Source organism: Ascaphus truei, chromosome 7, assembly GCF_040206685.1.
Source record: "Ascaphus truei isolate aAscTru1 chromosome 7, aAscTru1.hap1, whole genome shotgun sequence".
In the NCBI taxonomy this organism is placed as follows: Eukaryota; Metazoa; Chordata; class Amphibia; order Anura; family Ascaphidae; genus Ascaphus; species Ascaphus truei.
The window spans coordinates 70097625-70116135 of record NC_134489.1 but is presented as its reverse complement, the minus strand read 5'-3'; the positions used below and the strand labels follow the sequence as shown (position 1 = coordinate 70116135).

At 46.8% G+C, this 18511-nt stretch overlaps 1 protein-coding gene across 5 annotated transcripts; it reads right to left on the bottom strand.

Moving 5' to 3' along the window:
* Positions 1-2812: 2812 nt before the first annotated feature.
* LOC142498552 (cytochrome c, somatic A) lies at positions 2813-16196 on the bottom strand. 5 transcript variants are annotated; one of them, XM_075606777.1, is made up of 3 exons: positions 16078-16196; positions 7024-7211; positions 2813-3529 (listed from the first exon to the last, which is right to left on the bottom strand). In XM_075606777.1, exons 2-3 carry the CDS (start codon positions 7190-7192, stop codon positions 3381-3383), a joined length of 318 nt encoding a protein of 105 aa, XP_075462892.1. In that variant the 5' UTR covers positions 7193-7211; positions 16078-16196; the 3' UTR covers positions 2813-3380. The 5 variants fall into 5 exon arrangements, with proteins under 5 accessions (XP_075462892.1, XP_075462889.1, XP_075462890.1 ...); XM_075606774.1 differs by having other exon boundaries at positions 16002-16190; XM_075606775.1 differs by having other exon boundaries at positions 16023-16190.
* Between the last annotated feature and the right edge of the window lie 2315 nt (positions 16197-18511).

The window sequence follows — 18511 nt, the reverse complement described above, 5'->3', positions numbered from 1 at the left end:
CAGCGAGGGCGGAGCCAGAGATGTCTCCTGGAAATAAGGTAAGGACAATTTTTTTTTCTTTGGGGGGGGGTTGGTACATGGGGTCCAGCCTGCCAGTTTGGGGAGATAAAAATGATGGGGGGGATAAGAAGGGGCATGGGGGCCAGCCTGGGGAGATAAAAATGATGGGGGGGGAATAAGATGGGGCATGGGGGCCAGCCTGGGGAGATAAAAATGATGGGGGGGATAAGAATGGGCATGGGGGCCAGCCTGGGGAGATAAAAATGATGGGGGGGCATGGGGGCCAGCCTGCCAGCCTGGGGAGATAAAAATGATGGGGGGGGGGAGAGATAAGATGGGGCATTGGGGCCACGTGGAATTTTAGTTGTCTGACATTAGTCAGCCTTTCTATAATGGCGCCGCGCGCGCACGGCAGGGAGCGGGAAGCCGACAGACAGCGGCAAGGACGGGGAAAAGATGATTTTGCGCCGCTACTGGCACTTAAATGTATGTGTGTGTATGTATGCATGTATGTATGTGTAGCCCTTTTTGTGAACCGGCCTGACCCACCCAATCTCACATTGGCCCCTTGTGGTCTAACCGGTCCCTTTCCTTGCGACACACCTCTTCTAAGGGACTACTGGTAACTGTATCACACCTGTGGCTCCAGGAGATCTGAGCCTCCGCTAGCTGGGAGCCTGGGGAAACCCTTACCATTTACCTGGTGCAGCGCCTCCACTTACCCAGGATCCCCATTATGAAAGATAGCCCTGGGTAAGAAATACAATAACACACGTATACGATAAAACAATAACTAACACTTTACTTGAGAACATATAACACATTACATAACATCATGCTCTATCCGCATCACCTTAACCATATCACCTCAGCCCAATGTCTGGTGTTCCCACCCAGTGTCCAGTGATCCCCCACACCCAATGTCCCGTACTCCTACGGAGGTCGTGGGTGACTGCGCAGTCACTAAATTATCTATTAGGCCTGTTGGTGCACATGTGTAGAAATACCTTCCGAGCACTCCGATGCTCGGGCCTGCTACACTCTTCTAAAAGGGTCAGACGTGCGAAGCCTCCGTCTGATCCTATCCAGGTACTTCTCCAGGACCCCAACGAGGGTCCCACCGCTTCACGGGAACACAACCGTCTCTCGGTAACACACCGTCTCACGGGAACAGCAACCGCCGCTATCCCTATCTATCCCTAACGTGACAGGAACCCTAACCTAGGGCCTGTCCCTGATGAACCGCAACCTGGGGTGGCTTGTGGAAAACTCCTAGGGCCTGCGGAGTAATAACCTGCCCCCCTCCCCTAGCTACCCAGTCCTATCTGTAACTTACTACCAACTAACTCCCAGATACTAATCGCCTGCAGCAGACACACCGCTCTCACCGTCAGCCTGCAGACATTCACACACGCTGCACACACTGCGCCCAGCACATGCAGCGACACACACACACAGCTGCAATCGTACACAGCCACCTGAATCCCGCATCAAATCCACTGTACACACTCTGTGCCTATTTGCCAGTGCGCACAGCACTACCCGCTGTGGCACTGCCAAACCTGCACCTTTCACTCCTAAGGGTGACCTCCTTATCTAGGGCCGTCCCTCTTCAGTTACCCCCTGCCCTTACCGGGAATTGGGGCCTGCCTGGGGACCTAAGGAGAACCCTTACCTGGTGCAGGAGCCACTCGCTCCCTGCACCCTTCCTTCTCCTTCCTCCTCCTCAGCCTGACTGCCGTGTGCAAAGCCCGGGAAATGTATCTCTTTTCCCGGGCTGAGCTTCCTCCAGCCCTATTGGCCGCAATGGAGCACCTGACCTCTGTCCCCCTATGCCTCCTGGGAGTTGTAGTTCCCAGGGGGCTGCCTAAGCATTGGGGCCGCGTGCGCGCTTCTCCCACGCATGCGCGAACGCCTAATGGCCGCCTCAACCTCCCTCTACACTTCCCTACTCTCGCGCGATCTCTCCCTAGCCCTGGGGTCCTATCTCGCGCTTGCCGCCTACTGCGCATGCGCAAGCTAACGCGCAATGGCGGCGCCCTCTGCACAAGCCGCCGGGCCGGTGGCAACGCGATCGCGGCCTTAGCGACGGCCCGATCGCGTCCCCGGCAACCGGCCTGCGCCTCACAGCAACGCTCTGCTCCCTGCACTGGCCCCCACCCTCGCGATGTGCCGGCGGGTCCGTCGCAGACTCCGGCGGCACCCGCTACCGCACGGCACTCGCGGAGGGGGGCCAGAACACGAAAATATACCTCGGGGCTACATATGTATGGATGTGTGTGTGTATGTGTCAATGATTGCAGAAATAAAATAAAAATATATTTATTAAACTTTTTTTTTCTTTAAAAAAAATCGTTTTTAGGGCTTTCTTCACTCACACAACCCATGCACACACATATACTCACACACACACACACACACACATACACATCTCTCCGTTGTGTTTCCATCTCGAGCGAGAGCTCTCCTGTGTTCCTGTTTGCCTTGTTCCCCGATTCATGCTGACTTTTCACTTACTTCTTGTAAGTAGGCAATTTGTACGAGCCAAGTTTTGTTCCACCATCCTTATGTGATTTTATTGCACCATCGTATTTTTTCTTGGTTTTTGGGGGTGTTCCTGACTTATTGCTCCCTTCATACCCTGGATGTATACTTCAAGAGTGGAGACATCTATTGGAGGGTACCGAAAACACAATTTCGGTGATAGGACAAAGATTAATAAGGGCGGAGATGTTAGCAAGGTTGATTGGATTTGGAATAAAACCCTAAGTAAAAATTGCACCTTGTTAGGTTTTTAGAAAAACTCTGCATCTGCACTCACAAACTTTTATTGTAGGTCGTGGCTTAATAAGATAAATTGTCCACACACTGTGAACAATTAATGGGTGATAGATTGTGATTCACAATAGTTACATGTTCTTAGTAAGACTATATCCACAACTTTATTGTATACCTAACAATATGGTTTATATGAAAAACAATATTCTGGATTTTGGTTGCTAGAATGGAAGATCTGCAGTTATTCCTTTATTAGGTGCAGGAGCCTGCAATAAATTAATGGCAAATTTGCACCAATATATATGCAATTCTTAAATACAGTACTATGTTTTTGTGCTATAGCCCTGTTAACTCATCCATAAGTTGCAGGGCACTTAAACAGAAATGTAGTTTAAAGAATACCCGTGTATGCTAAACACATAACAGAATAAACAGTTACAGTACAAACCAACTTTCCCTAAAAACAGCCAGCTTTATTTAACTTTTTAGTCTAGTAGATGCACACGAAAAGACCTAACACTCAGTATTCTTCTTGAGAATTTAGCAATTCATTTTTACAAGGCTGACATCTTGTTTCATGATACGAAACATTGTTCAACATGTCACTTCGATGTTGATTTCTTTAAATAGGCAATTAGATCTAATCGCTCATTCTTATTTTTAATACCAGCAAAAATCATTTTGGTTCCTGGTATAAATTTCTTGGGGTTCTCCAAATATTCTAGCAGGGTATTATCTCCCCAAACAATACCTGGAAAATAAAGAACAAATGATGTATGCATGTTTGATCACTTATTCATGAAATAAATAAGCTACACTTCATTTCACTAAACTAATTTAATTAAACTTTCATTCTCATTTTCTTGCTTCAGGTTATCTCAAACTAGAATACATGCAACTAAAAGATTTATTTTTTAGCAATATTACCTCCTTCTAAAGTTTATTCAAACTTATTACCTGTATTATTTATTAGGATAAAGTAGTACTGGCTCATTCCAATAATATATATTTAGAAAACATGTTGGTAGATTAAAAGTTTTGGTGCAATGTTACTTCAATAAAAAATAATTATAATTTTCATTCATGATGTTTCCTCAGCTAATTAAAGCTGCTTTATCAATATCGGAGTCTTTAAACTCAATTTTGGTGTTGGACATTAGTTTAAAATGTAAGCTAATTTCTTCTTCTACACACAGAATCTATTCCACAAATTAAATATTATATTTTAAGTTATGAAATATGATTTGTAAGCAGCACCATGTGAAAATGCTATCACCTTAAAACAACTTACTATTCCAGGGGTGGCCAACTCTGGTCCCCCAGGGTCATCAACAGGCCAGGTTTTCAGGATATTCCTGCTTCGGCACAGGTGGCTCATCTGTGGCTCAGTTATGACCGTGCCACCTGTGCTGAATCATGAATATCCTGAAAACCTGACCTGTTGGTGGCTTTTGAAGACTGGAGTTGGCCACCCCTGTACTATTCTAAACAAATCAGGAAAAGATATTGCACATAGTTATATAAAGACAATTCAGAGCAGGTTACATCTGGGATTTCTCATAAAAATAAAAAAAACATGCAGCAGTATAGAAGAAGATTAGACTGAATTAAATCCAAGTGAGTTATTGGTCCACCTAACATCTTTTTGTAACAATGTTTTTCAGGCATTTGATATATCAGTGAGACTGTGACGAGCTCAACAATTGTGTCATATTTTGTAAAAATTGGAGCAGTAGAGCAGGGGTGTTAAAGTCCAGTCCTCAAGGGCCACCAACATGTCCGGTTGTAATGATATCCTGGCTTCAGCACAGGTGTTCAATCAAAATGACTGAGCCACTTGTGCTGAAGTAGGGATATACTTAAAACCCAACGTGTTGGTGGCTCCTGAGGACTGGAGTTGGGCACCCCTGCAGTAGAGCATCAACTCTACGGCTCTCTGCCCCCATAGTATAATGCAAAAGCATACAACATAACTGTGACAGCTTTGATGCATAGTATTTATTTATAAAATGTTTTACCAGGAAATAATACATTGAGTTACCTCTCTTTCACAAGTATGGCCTGGGCACAGAGTTATGATAACAATACATGGTTACGTTAAATGAACAGGGTTATACGTTATATATAAAGATATTTAATGAACAGTTAAAGATAATGTTATTGGCGTATGCAACAGTTACAGACCAGATTCAAATGTGAGACAGCCTTAGGCCCTTATTCTGTAAGGTGTTAAAAATGCAGGTGATGTGTTATTGCCTGAAAAGCCCCATTAAAGTCAAAGGGACTTTTCATGCACTAGCACGGCATCTATACTATACTATCCCACCTTACAGAATAAGCCCCTTTGTCTTGAAAGAATTAAGAACAGTGGCGGATTTGAGTCTCAGGTAGGTTTTTCCAGTTGTGAGGTGCATGGTAAAAGAAGGAGCGACCGGATTCCTTGTTAAACGTTGGGGCCGTGAACAGTCTTTTGGAGTCAGATCTCAGGTGATAAGAGATGCGTGTAGTAGGGGCGATGAGGAGTTTGTTCAGATAGGCGGGTAGCTTGCCCAGAAAGTATAAGGCAAGACAGGAAAAATTAACTTTGCGCCTAGACTCAAGTGATGGCCCATCTAGTTCTTTGAGCATTTCACTGTGATATAGTTACATTGTAGGACAAAACAGCATATTGAGTTATAGAGGGGGTCTGGTTTTGCCATGTGAGAAAGGGGTTATGTACAATATACTATGTCCCCACAGTCTATAATTATATTCAACCTGGATGAAATCACATTAAAAACAAATAAATCAGGAATTCCTATTTTCAGATTTCATTACAGAAATGCCGATATTTGTATAAATATAATATTATTCACTGCTTTTAAATTACGTAATTAGTTTTATGCTTATTTTGTATTTCTTAAAGATTGTGACGTGAGCCAATTATAGAGCAATATGACTTTGCTTGAGTTGACAATCTCCACCGTTTGTCTGTTCTGTGTTTTACAGGAACTGCTTTAAGTAAAGCAATAATGTTTAACCAAAATAAATACCAGGAAAAAATATTAGGTAGATTGTTAAACAAGTATAAATCACTAAAAACTGAATTTCCTTAATAAATAAAAAAAACTAGTAATTTATTAGTAAAAATCTGTAAATACTGAAAATGCAGAACAGTACTTATGGAGTGGCACCATTTACAGCACACATGTGCTGCTAAAAAAGGCCTGAGAGTGACACACGGGAAGACATTTGTAAGAAAAACTAAGATCAAGTAAGGGCTACATTTTCAGATGAAGCAAAATGGTGGTGAATAGTCCTTTATCTTCCATACGTGTATTTAAAAAATACATTTTCCAGGAAAGATTCATTGATATGTGCATCTCATTTACATGCCTCTATGTTAGAAGTGATTGAATCTATTTTTCAGCTGTAAGAAAAATGTGCTTTATTAAAATATGATGAATAACGGTAGTTATCAACCGTTTTGTGTTCTGCACCCCTAACTATATACATGTGTCAATGTATCCGACTACCTATACTTAACATCTACATTTTCACCCTTTATCATACATATACATACATACCATACAATAAACACAGTATATTGCAGTTTAACACTATAAATACCTTTTAGTTTAAATGTTTATTTTTACTTTGCTTCTGATTTTCTGTCACAAAGGACTGTGGTGTCCCACTGTATAGGACCTTTATGTGCCAAAGATTGGCAGTACATAATGTAAACAGGTCATAAGGTGTAAACTTGTGTCTGTTAGACAGATACTTTACATTTAAGGTATTGTATTCCATGGTATGGAATACCCATTTTATTCCTGCATGGCTACTTGCTACCAGCCATCCGGATATGCCTCATGAATAATTAGCCTTATTCGGTTGGAAGCCCCCACATTTTTAACCCTGGTTGTGAATTCATTTTTTTTGTTGCTATTGTGCTTATTCAGTCAGTCATACAAAGATAACATTGTAGGTTCATGGAAATTAAATTACCATATTGTAATTGTATATTGTGCCAAATCAATGGGTTTATGTTGTGACAATCCTTTTTGAAACTGCTCTCAACTGCAAAGAGAGGGGAAATAATGACCCACGTGCTGGTTTCCCAGCTGAAAGTCTTGCATAGTTTAAGAAGCAAAACAAGGATTTGCCCAACAGCATGTGGCAAACTGGTAATGTAAGAAATCCCTATGGGACCTATTTGACTGTTTCTGCAGTCCTGTTTTACAATATACATCTTCTCCATTTTACCTTTGTTTTTATTTGCATCAGTGTAGGAAAATCCGGGAGCTTGGCCAGTTTTACGACCAAAGAAACCCCATAGGTTTGGTCCCACTTTATGTTTTCCATTCTTTTCAACTGTGTGACACTGGGCACATTTCTGAATAAATATCTTCTTTCCTTTTTCAACATCGCCCATTTTGTAATCTGGTACAGCACTATTGAAAAATAAGATTTTTTTTAATTACAGCTTAATATTAAATTGTTTATTTTATGAAGGTCTTCAAGTGTGCACACTCTACAAGATCACACAAGAACAAACTTAATATTGAACTTCCAACAAAGCCCTAGACTCTTATTCCAAATTCAAGTTACAAATATGTCATACAGAGACCGTCTTGCATTAGCATAGTTTACAATCTGATAACAGGGACGGCCATTTATTTTGGCTGGAGGGCCTCTTAACAAGCTTTGGTAAGCTTTGCGGGCCACATGCTTAATGTAGACTCTACATTAAGTCTGTGACATGCAAAGCTTACCAAAGCTATCCTCCTCACCTGAATCTCCCCTACCCTTTCTCTCTTACCCCCCCTCTGCCTCTGTCTCACTAACTCCCACCCCTTCTTTTGTCTCCCCCCTTCTCCCTCTCTCCTCCCTTCTCTCATTTTCTCCTTCACGCACCTTCTCTCCCTCCCTCACTCTCCTTCTCCCTCAGTCCCTACCTGTGGTGCGGTCAGAAGCAGAGAAGGGAGTAGTGCGTCTGGAGTCCACCAAGGCAGTGATTATGGATGTTGGGCCGGACTCCTGATCAGTCCTAATTTCCGTGATAGAACCACCTGGGTGGGTTCCCGCCTGTAACGCTTGCGCTCACCACGCACAAGACGGGACCCGGGTACTGAGGTGGGAAAGTATTAAACTATGCATCCACAGCAGCGGAGGCACGCCTGGAGGATGGATAGTCAAGATCGCCGGGTCTGGATTGGAGAGTTGGTTAGTGCTAATACTTGCCAAGGTCGTAGGTAAGTGCCAGTAGAATAGTCAGAGTTCGGAGTGCTGTGGTCTAGGGTTGGAGCCAGGGAGGATAGTAGATTGTCCGTTAGCCGTGATCAGGGATGGAGAAGAACGTAAAGTCCGAGGTAAGTCGGGGTCAGTATTCCAGAGAGTGGTCCAAATTCTAGCTTGGTCGGTACACAGAGAGCCAAGCAGGAAAAAGGCAGGCACAGGGAAGTGGGAACACAGGGACACCTATGACTATGCTCAGCCAAAGAGTGAATGCACTAGCTGAGCATATATAACAGGGAGCGACCAATAGAACAGAGGGGAAGAGCACAAGTGCGAGCACAGCAGAGGCAGGGATAGGCTGAAACGGTGCAGGAGACAGGTGAGGGAGATTAGTTGACACGCGGCTGGGGAGCGGTGCACGCGCGTCACATGTGCGCGCCACGCATCACAAGCGGAGGGGCGGAGCAAAGCTCCGTGGAAACCTTGAAAGCCCTCCGTGGGCGCGCGTGCTCTGCAAGGTGCACGGAAGACTGCACAGCAAGAGGCAAAGAGGCAGAACGCCGCGGGGGACGCACTTTCAGATTATTTGCATGAGAAGGCTGTGCAGCAGCAGGTAAGGATGGAGTGCGCCGCGGGGGACGCGTTCCCCGATTCCTTACACTGCCTCCTCCTCCACGCTGCCTCTTCTTCTGCCACCACCACCCGCACCACAATTTCTTTTATGTGTATGCATTTTTTAGCTTCCTTGTGCCATCTCCACATCTGCTAAAAGCCAATTTTCTACAGTTTTAATACATCCCTTTCTAAGATAAATGTGGACACTTTAGTATGTTACATTAAATTAAATTGGTAAGAACGTGGATCTGACTTACATGTATGGAAATACCTACTGTATGTGGTTAGATCCCTGCATGAAAACAAATCTATTTAGATTTTCGTACCTCCGACACAGAAAAAAAAAGCTGTGTGTGCTATGCACGCGCATAGTAAGTGAAACTTCTTTGACTTTTGTCACAGAAATTGACTTATAACGCGCGTGCTTGGCACACATGTGTCAGTCAGTGTATGTGTCAGTCAGTGAGTATGTATGTGTGTCAGTCAGAGAGTATGTGTGTGTTTGTTTGTGTGTGTGTCAGTCAGCGTGTGTATGTGTGTCGGTCAGTGTGTGTATGTGTGTCAGTCAGTGTGTGCATGTGTGTCGGTCAGTGTGTGCATGTGTGTCAGTCAGTGTGTGCATGTGTGTCAGCCAGTGTGTGCATGTGTGTCAGCCAGTGTGTGCATGTGTGTCAGTCAGTGTGTGCATGTGTGTCAGTCAGTGTGTGCATGTGTGTCAGCCAGTGTGTGCATGTGTGTCAGCCAGTGTGTGCATGTGTGTCAGCCAGTGTGTGCATGTGTGTCAGTCAGTGTGTGCGTGTGTCAGTCAGTGTGTGAGTCAGTGTGTGTGTGTGTGAGTCAGTGTGTGTGTCAGTCAGTGTGTGTGTCAGTCAGTGTGTGAGTGTGTGTGTGTCAGTCAGTGTATGTCTCTCTCTCTGTGTTGTGTGAATGTCTCTCTGTGTCGGTCAGTGTGTGTATGTGTGTCAGTCAGTGTGTGTATGTGTGTCAGTCAGTGTGTGAGTATGTATTTGTGTCAGTCAGTGTGTGTGTGCGTGTGTCAGTCAGTGTGTGTGCGTGTGTGTCAGTCAGAGTGTGTGCGTGTGTGTCAGTCAGTGTGTGTGAGTGTGTGTCAGTCAGTGTGTGTGCGTGTGTGTCAGTCAGAGTGTGTATGTGTGTCAGTGTGTGTATGTGTGTCAGCCAGTGTGTGTATGTGTGTCAGTCAGTGTGTTGGGGAATGACAGCCAATCACCGGTTGCCTCGCAGCAGCGCCCTCTGCCAATCACACCCCCACGAAACCTGCCATCCACAACATGGCTATGGACAGAGCCTCTACGCATGCATTGAGGGGGACGGCTGCCGGTGTGGAGGAGCGTTAAGGTGTTCAGCGGTTGGGGGGGGGAGCGGCACCACCAGTGTGGGACACGCACACACGCACAGTCACACGCACAGTCACACGCACACACACACACTGACTGACCCACCCACACCCCCACACACACTGACTGACCCACCCACACACTCCCACACACTGACTGACCCACCCACACACCCCACACACTGACTGACCCACCCACACCCCCACACACACTGACTGACCCACCCACACACTCCCACACACTGACTGACCCACCCACACCCCCACACAGCGCAGTGTCAGTCAGTGTGCGTATGTGTGTCAGTCAGTGTGTGTGTGTGTCTGTGTGTGTGTGTCTGTGTGTGTCAGTCAGTGTGGGTCAGTCAGTGTGTGTATGTGAGTCAGTGTGTGGGTGTGTGTGTGTGGGGTGTGTGTGTGGGGTGGGGGTGTGTGTGGGGTGGGGGTGTGTGTGTGGGGGGTGGTGTGTGTGGGGGTGGTGTGTGTGTGTGGTGTGGGGGGGTGTGGTGTGGGGGGTGTGGGGGGGGAGTGGAGGAGGGTGTGTGGTGTGGAGGGGGTGGTGTGGGGGTGTGTGGGAGGGGGGTGTGTGTGTGTGGGGGCGGTGTGTGGTGGGGGGGGGGGTCAGTCAGTGTGTGTGAGGGGGTCAGTCAGTGTGTGTGGGGGTGTGGGTGGGTCAGTCAGTGTGTGTGGGTGGGTCAGTCAGTGTGTGTGGGGGTGTGGGTGGGTCAGTCAGTGTGTGTGTGTGTGTGTGGGTGGGTCAGTCAGTGTGTGTGGGGGTGTGGGTGGGTCAGTCAGTGTGTGTGGGGGTGTGGGTGGGTCAGTCAGTGTGTGTGGGGGTGTGGGTGGGTCAGTCAGTGTGTGTGGGGGTGTGGGTGGGTCAGTCAGTGTGTATGTGTCCAGCTGCAGCCAGGGGCGGGGTGTAACATTGCGCACCACCTCTCTCCCCCTCTCTCTCCCCCCCCCTGCACGCAAATTCAGCACACACACACCCCCGCGGGGTACATGCGCCCGGCACGGGCATGAGTGACCGAGCCCCTGTGCCGCGCGGGTTGCGCCGTGTGCCACCGTTTCCTGCGGGCCCAGGGGGCCCGCGAACGCCCGCGTCAGTGGAGGGCTGAATGGCGTCACTGCCAATGGGCGTTAGGAGCGTGTGGGTGGAACGACGCCGTTGCCAGACGCTTCTGCGCATGTGTGGCGTCCGTCAGCGGCGCCATCACACCTGCGCATGCGCGGCATGGCAGCGGTCGTGGAACAGTTAGGCGGGCCGTTAGGAGCGGCGGCGGCTATCGCCGCCACATATTTCAGCAGCCGGGTGTGTGTGGGGGTGCCGCCGCATGTGACAGGGGACGTGTAAGCGGAGCGGCGTCCATTACGTGACGTCACTTCCGTTTCACATTTCGCCCCCCATCTATCCAGTTTTGTTCTATCAGGACTAGGTGCCACGAAAGAAGTTTCACTTCAAAAAAGTGAATCTCGCAAACAGGCGTAACTAACAGCTGAGATACTGCTCGCTGTGTAAATTGTGAGGGATGACAATCTTTCAGAAAATACAATCCATAACAAAATGTTGGTGACAGCATTCTATTTACTAACATGCTATGTGAAAGAGAAATCAAATCCCTGAGGAAGCCATTCATTTGGTAAAACGTGTAGGATTTGTGAACTACTGAGGACACCATATCCAGTGTGGGCGGCCATTTTGTTTCTCTGGAACAGCTGGACTAGCGAGAACCTGTAGTATACAAGCTGTTCTCCGACAGCGTCCATATTCCATTCAGATGACCTATCACCCTAATCCAAGATTATGTAGAACAAAAATTCAAAATGTGCATCTGTGATATTAGGATATAGCCTTATCTATTTACATCTCACTTAGGTCTATTGCATTCTTTTGAAGTTTTCTACAATTGTAGTTATTATTGTGCAATGTGATAATTATGTATTCTATGATGCCACCATGCTAATGTTATGAATTTGAGTTTCAGTGATAGATGGGTCATCTGAGGCAAACAAGGGATTAACGGGCTACAGCAGAGTATTTATATCCTGGCAAATCAAGAGAGGCTAAAACCCTGAGGAAGTTACCAGGAAGTTATGAAACATGTTGGTTAGAGCTTAAGCACATTGCAACACGTATGACACGAGAGCTGGTGAATCAGTGACGTCATTGGGGAAGGAGAGGCATCAGTCGCGGCCGCGAGGAGAGAGAAACTGACAACCCCAGCTGGAAACGTCAAGGCTCAAAATTATACACACTGGTGACGGCAATTCTTTTAAAAGCCACCAAACACTGGGAAATCTAAGTGTGATTCCGGGTTAAGTGTGCACATTGCATGTGGTTAAGTTTTTACAGTATATGTACTTTATTTATGGTGATTTGTGAGCTACACTATTAGGAGTGCAAGGGATATAAGCAAGAAAGAGGAGTCGAGTTTGCTTGAAGAGCTCATTTTATTTGTACATGCTTAAATGAAAGATACACAAAGAGCAAACAGTTCCTGTTGAAGAATAGACATATTGCGCTATATTCTTTCGTCTCCTTTTGTTTATCCTGTAGGACAACATTCCTGAGAGGATCATCTCGGAACAATGCACCATTCATAGAACGAAAGGAACGAATTGGACTTTAAGACCAAAGAAAACATCTGTATATATTAGTGATGTACCGAGTACCCGGAAATTACCCGTACTCTGCGCTTTTTCAGCTACCCGGAAATTACCCGGACCGGCCAGCAGGGGCTGGGACCAATAGCGGGTCGGAACCGGCGCCGGGTAATTTCAGTGCAGCTGAAAATAGTTCAACACTTACCTGCAGTCGGTGACGAAAAGGTGAGGAAGACCGGTGAGGAAGACCGGTGTGACATCTGGGTGCAGCAGCAGACGCTCTGGTGGCGGATGCAGCAGCCGAAGTCCTTGTTGAGCCGGCGGGAGCAGAAGGAACAGAGCAGACAGCTGATGCCTGTGGGAGTCGGGGAAACCATGTGACCGGAGCAGGAGCTCCTGCTCCGGTCACATGGTTTCCCGGCTCCCACAGGCATCAGCTGTCTGCTCTGTTCCTGCAGTTCCCGCTGGCTCAACAAGGACTTTGGCTGCTGAATCCGCCACCAAGACGTCTGCTGCTGCACCCAGATGTTGCTGCAACCGCCCACACCCTCCGCAGTGGTCTTCCTCATCCTGCAGGTAAGGGCCTTCCGGGTAACCAGGTACCTGTCCTGGTAAAATTATTCATTTTGCCAGGTACCCGTTACCCAGGTTTTAGAAAAATATAGGACCCAGTACAACACTAGTATATATCTTTCTTCAACAATCCTGCGCCAAGGAGAATCATTTTTTCGTTAAGTATTGCATGAATTGGCTTTTGAGAAGAACCTGTGGGTGACCCAGACTGGTGACCCAGGCTGCCCTTTCCTATCAGAAACATTTTACAACTGACTACTTTAAGGACATTTTAATTGGATGCAAATGTCAAACATTCTGTATTAAGTATCACAGGGTGATCACATCACTAATTGTAGTAGGTTACGTGCTGAGTGTATATATTAATTGCTCTCTTTGCTTCATCTAATTAAACGGCTACTTAAATTACACCTTTTGAAAAGGTGCGGACTTGCAGGTGCTCTAAATAACACGCACAGATACCTTTTCCAGCGATATTGCCATTTATCGTTCTAAAAGTCTATTCTCGCACTTTGATAAATAGGTCCCAGAAATGGTTTTGATTTGGGCTGTAATGGTAATGTAGCAGAGAATATCTCATTATTTTCAAAAACATATAGGATTAGTGTGTATCTGCCATCACAGATATTTTACAATGTCTAATTGGGATCCGTATCACATAATGTATTCAAATACTTTTGCTTCTGATATAGGCACTAGAGACAGAGCAACAGACTTCATGTGATGCGTAAGATAATCTCCATTAGGCTGAAGAGCGTGGAAGGGGAACAAGAGCATATGTGTGCTTAGAATGCGAACTAGGTCTGCTATTTCTGCATTCTGTCCATACCATAGTCCATCCTACTCCTAACCCAGAATGCAACTTTCAGTTACAAAACTGTTAGGAATCACCTTATTCAGGCCTTATAGGATCCACATATCCGTCACTTGTGTCCCACAGATTAGCCACCTTCCCTTATCGCTGCTGATTCATTGACCAATTTTGCCTGCAGCCCTTGTCTTCTATTCACAGACTAGCCTGCAGTCCCCATCTTCTCTGCCTCATCCGTAGGTATTCATCTCTTCTCAACCTTGCCTTCAGATCTCTTCTCTGCCTCACCTGGAGACTCCTCAACTCTTTCTGCCTCGGACTCACCCTTCCCCGCCTCACTTCCATGCTCAACTCTTCCCCACCTCAACTCTTCACTGCCTTCAGAACCCTCAACTTTTCTCTGCCACAACTGCAACCGACTCATTTCTTCTACGTCTCACGTCCAGATCTCTTCTCTACCTCACCTGCAAGGATAGAAAGTTCAGTGGAATTTGAGGCTCCAAAATATTCCTAGCAATAAGGAATGTTGAGGTCTCCTTAAACTTGAACAACTTCTTATAGAATTGGATAAGATCAGGCCCATAAATGTGTATATGGAGTATATGTTCGGGGGTGTCCAGTTTAGTAACAAATAGGATATAGCCTAATTGGCCCCACTCATATCAGAGTGTGCAGCATCCAGGGAGATGAATGGTGTAAAGTATTCCCATGTATCCTTAAAATTCAGAGTAAGCACTCCCCCAGACATCCATATGTCGTCTCCAGCAAGGCAAATGACTATTACTGCACAAAGTCAATATACGTTGTGATTCCTTGACTTCCAGGCCTGATCAATGTCCTCCGGTGTGCTGTCCGCAAGAATGGATGAACAAAAATGAAGAGGTTGCTACACACTACCAAAAATGAACGCGGGTAGCTTGGATACAAAAATAACTTTAATAGATCATAGGCATGTAGACCTGGTCTACCAGCCTATGATCTATTAAAGTTATTTTTGTATCCAAACTACCCTCCTTCCTTTTTGGTGGTGCAGCCACATCTCGTCCACCTCTTCCTGCAGCCTCCACGTCTCTTGTCCACCTGTTCCTGCAGCCTCCATGTCTCTTGTCCACCTTTTCCTGCAGCCTCATCTCTTGTCCACCTCTTCCTGCAGCCTCCACGTCTCTTGTCCACCTCTTCCTGCAGCCTCCATGTCTCTTGTCCACCTTTTCCTGCAGCCTCATCTCTTGTCCACCTCTTCCTGCAGCCTCCTCATCTCTTGTCCACCTCTTCCTGCAGCCTCCTCATTGCTTCTACATCTCAACGTCCAGATCCCTTCTCTACCGCACCTGCAGCCTCATCTCTTGTCCACCCCCCGCATCCCCTCCACCCCCCCGCATCTCCTCCACTCCCTGCACCCCCCCGCATCTCCTCCCCTACCTGCACCCCCCGCATCTCCTCCACTCCCTGCACCCCCCCGCATCTCCTCCACTCCCTGCACCCCCCGCATCTCCTCCACTCCCTGAACCCCCCCGCATCTCCTCCACTCCCTGAACCCCCCCGCATCTCCTCCACTCCCTGAACCCCCCCGCATCTCCTCCACTCCCTGAACCCCCCCGCATCTCCTCCACTCCCTGAACGCCCCCGCATCTCCTCCACTCCCTGAACCCCCCCCCGCATCTCCTCCACTCCCTGAACCCCCCCCATCTCCTCCACTCCCTGAACCCCCCCCCATCTCCTCCACTCCCTGCACCCCCCCCCCCCCCCCGCATCTCCTCCACTCCCTGCACCCCCCCCCCCCCCCCGCAAGTCCTCCACTCCCTGAACCCCCCATCTTCTCCACTCCCTGCACCCCAACCGCATCTCCTCCACTCCCTGTACCCCCCCATATCTCCTCCAATCCCTGCACCACCCGTATCACTTCTCAACCTCACCCACCGCCTCTTTTCTACCTCAGCACATTCATATTAACCTCTCTTCCCTCTCCAATCTTTTTCATCTTGCGTCCTTCTACAGTCTCCTGGTCTTCTTCATCTACACCACCTCCCGACACAAAATTATCCCGTACAACACCTTTCTTATGCTCTTTTCTACCTTCCTCCGTCAGTCCCACCTTCCGCTGCGTGCACTGTTCCCGCCTCCCTCTCACCCGAACTCTATCACGCTGGTCACTGGCACTAGAATATCTCGCGGAAAGTCCGAGTCGCACGTGACCTCGTGGAGCTGTCAATAACCCAACTCTCATTATGAGCCAACCGCTACCGCACGCTCAGCCTGTCTTATGACGACACTCCCATAGTGACACGCTTTCCCCTCGCTGCCTTTCTTGCAAGTTGATTGGACGACAAAATGTATGATGGGCGTGGTTACCTGTCACCTTGCCTTAAAAATAAACAGGAAGCTGCGGCTATGGTGCTACAGGGGTTACATGAAATAAAGCAGTAAATTAAATGCACGTGGTGTAGGATTATTTCACCCTAATCTTTTGTACGTTGTTGCCATACCTGCTTATTGCTTGTATTTTCGTTTGTTAATGTTATTTCCAGTGGACATAATACTTTTAAGGAGGCCTGTCACGTTTCAGTCCATTCGAAAGTCTCACAAATATTTAGCGTCATATTTATTTTATCGCCAGTTTTCTGGGCCTCCATTTTTATGAAAAAAAAAAAAAATGTGTGTGTGCTGAGTATATGCATTTTAAGTGAAACTTCTTTGTATTTTGTCACTGTTTTGTCACAGAAATTGTATTTGTGACGGTGATGGTTTTAATTAAAACTAAAAACACAATTTCAGTGCCAAAACGCAAAGCAGTTTGACTTAGAAGGCATGTTTTAGCTATTTGCACTTCTATATTTATAGTAACTGAATTTCTTTTGTGTGCGTCACTGTGTGTGAGAGTGTCAGTCAGTGTGTGCGTCACTGTGTGTGTGTCAGTGTGTGTCAGTCAGTCAATGTGTGTGTGTGTCTGAAGGCTTTCCCAGTGATCCCCCCCCTCCTCTGACACCGCGCTTAGTACTCTCCCCCCTCCCCCCCCCCCCCCCGAGCTACAGGGACACGGCGCTCTCCCTCCACCCCAAGCTACAGAGACAGGGCGCGCTCAGCGCTATCATCCACCCTGCCTCCCCCCTCCCACCCAGCTACAGGGACACGGAGGGTTGGTGACTCCTGACGAAGCTACGAGCCTTAGTGAAACGCGTAGAGTCGCTTGTGTGACATCATCAGAGGACTCCCGATTGCTTCCCTTGCTAAGCTGCACGGTGCTGCATTGTTCGCGCAAGACCCTCCTATTTCAGACATCCATCCCGACAAGCGTTCCGGTTCGGAAGCAGTGTGGGACTGAGAGGTCTGAGACGGTGGCAGCGGGGAGTTACCGATCTAGTGATGATATCATGTATTATGTGTCTGATATTTTATTACACTGTGTAAGTGTTGAATCTTAATTACCTTTATTAAATTGTGTATATTTGACTGGATTACACTATGGATACTTTTCTCTCTTGATCCTGACTGACGCTATCCCATGAGTGGCACTGCATCACACCACATCAGACCGTTTCCGATTGGGGTTCCAGTATCTGCATACCAGAGTCAAGCTCAGTGCCAATGATCTCTGAAACGCTCTATTTTTATTGAAACCACGTGAGTCTCCACTTGACAGAGTTTCTACAAGTACTGTTTTAGGAGTGCCAGCTAGCGGGGATGTGCAGGGCGTAAGTTTCAGGGGTGATTTTATGGTATGTGTTTGGGTAGACAGAGGCCATTGTTGTGGGGTACCCCAAAACATGTACTCATGAATCCCCCCAGATTCCTGAGGACATGAGTAACACAGATCAACGGACAAAATCCTCCCTAGAACGCAGTTTGCAGCTCACCGCCAAATCCCCCTGCTTCAGCACAAACCAGGACAGTAAAACCGGGCAGGGAACTGAATTACATTAAAGGTTCTCGGAATATGCCCAAGCCCCAGACCCCAGTGTGGGGTTCAGTACATCTCTCACCAGGGATAAGGTGAAGAGAGTTATAGGGGTTTTAAGTTAATAATAAATATAATAATATTATTATAATAAAATGTAGAATGTCAGCTCTTGGGCCCAGGCATTGTGTATGCATTACTGTGACAATGGGAAAAATGCCCCCCAACCTACACAGGACATAAGGGGTTAATGTTTATCCCCACACTCCAGTCAGGTATAAGACTGAGCAGGTTTGTTTGATTAAAATAAAAGATTAAAACCACATGAAAGCTGATAGCTAACTTTAGCTAGGAGCATCCTAGAAAGATGATATTTGGTGTGGGCATTACTGAGGTACGATCACATATAGGGGTTGTTTTTGAGCATTAACGTTCACCCCCAGTATTAAATGAATGTCCCCTATAATTTCAGTATTTTAAAGTTATAAGAGTAAGGAAATTAACATTATAGACAGGAGGGGATTCACCTTCCTTCAGTTCAGAACAGGAGATGACACTTAGGGTGTGTAATCCTGGGTTTTGAAATGCTTAGCAGGAAACCTCTGAGCTTCAAAGAAATAGAGGTGTGAGAGCCATTTGTTCACAGGGGGACTTATGGCTACTAGATCAA

Coding starts and splice junctions, on each gene's coding strand:
- LOC142498552 (XM_075606777.1), bottom strand. CDS start 7,192: ATGGGCGATGTTGAAAAAGGAAAGAAGATATTTATTCAGAAATGTGCC. Junction 3,530..7,023: donor TGATGCAAATAAAAACAAAG/GTAAAATGGAGA, acceptor TTTATTTTCCAG/GTATTGTTTGGGGAGATAAT.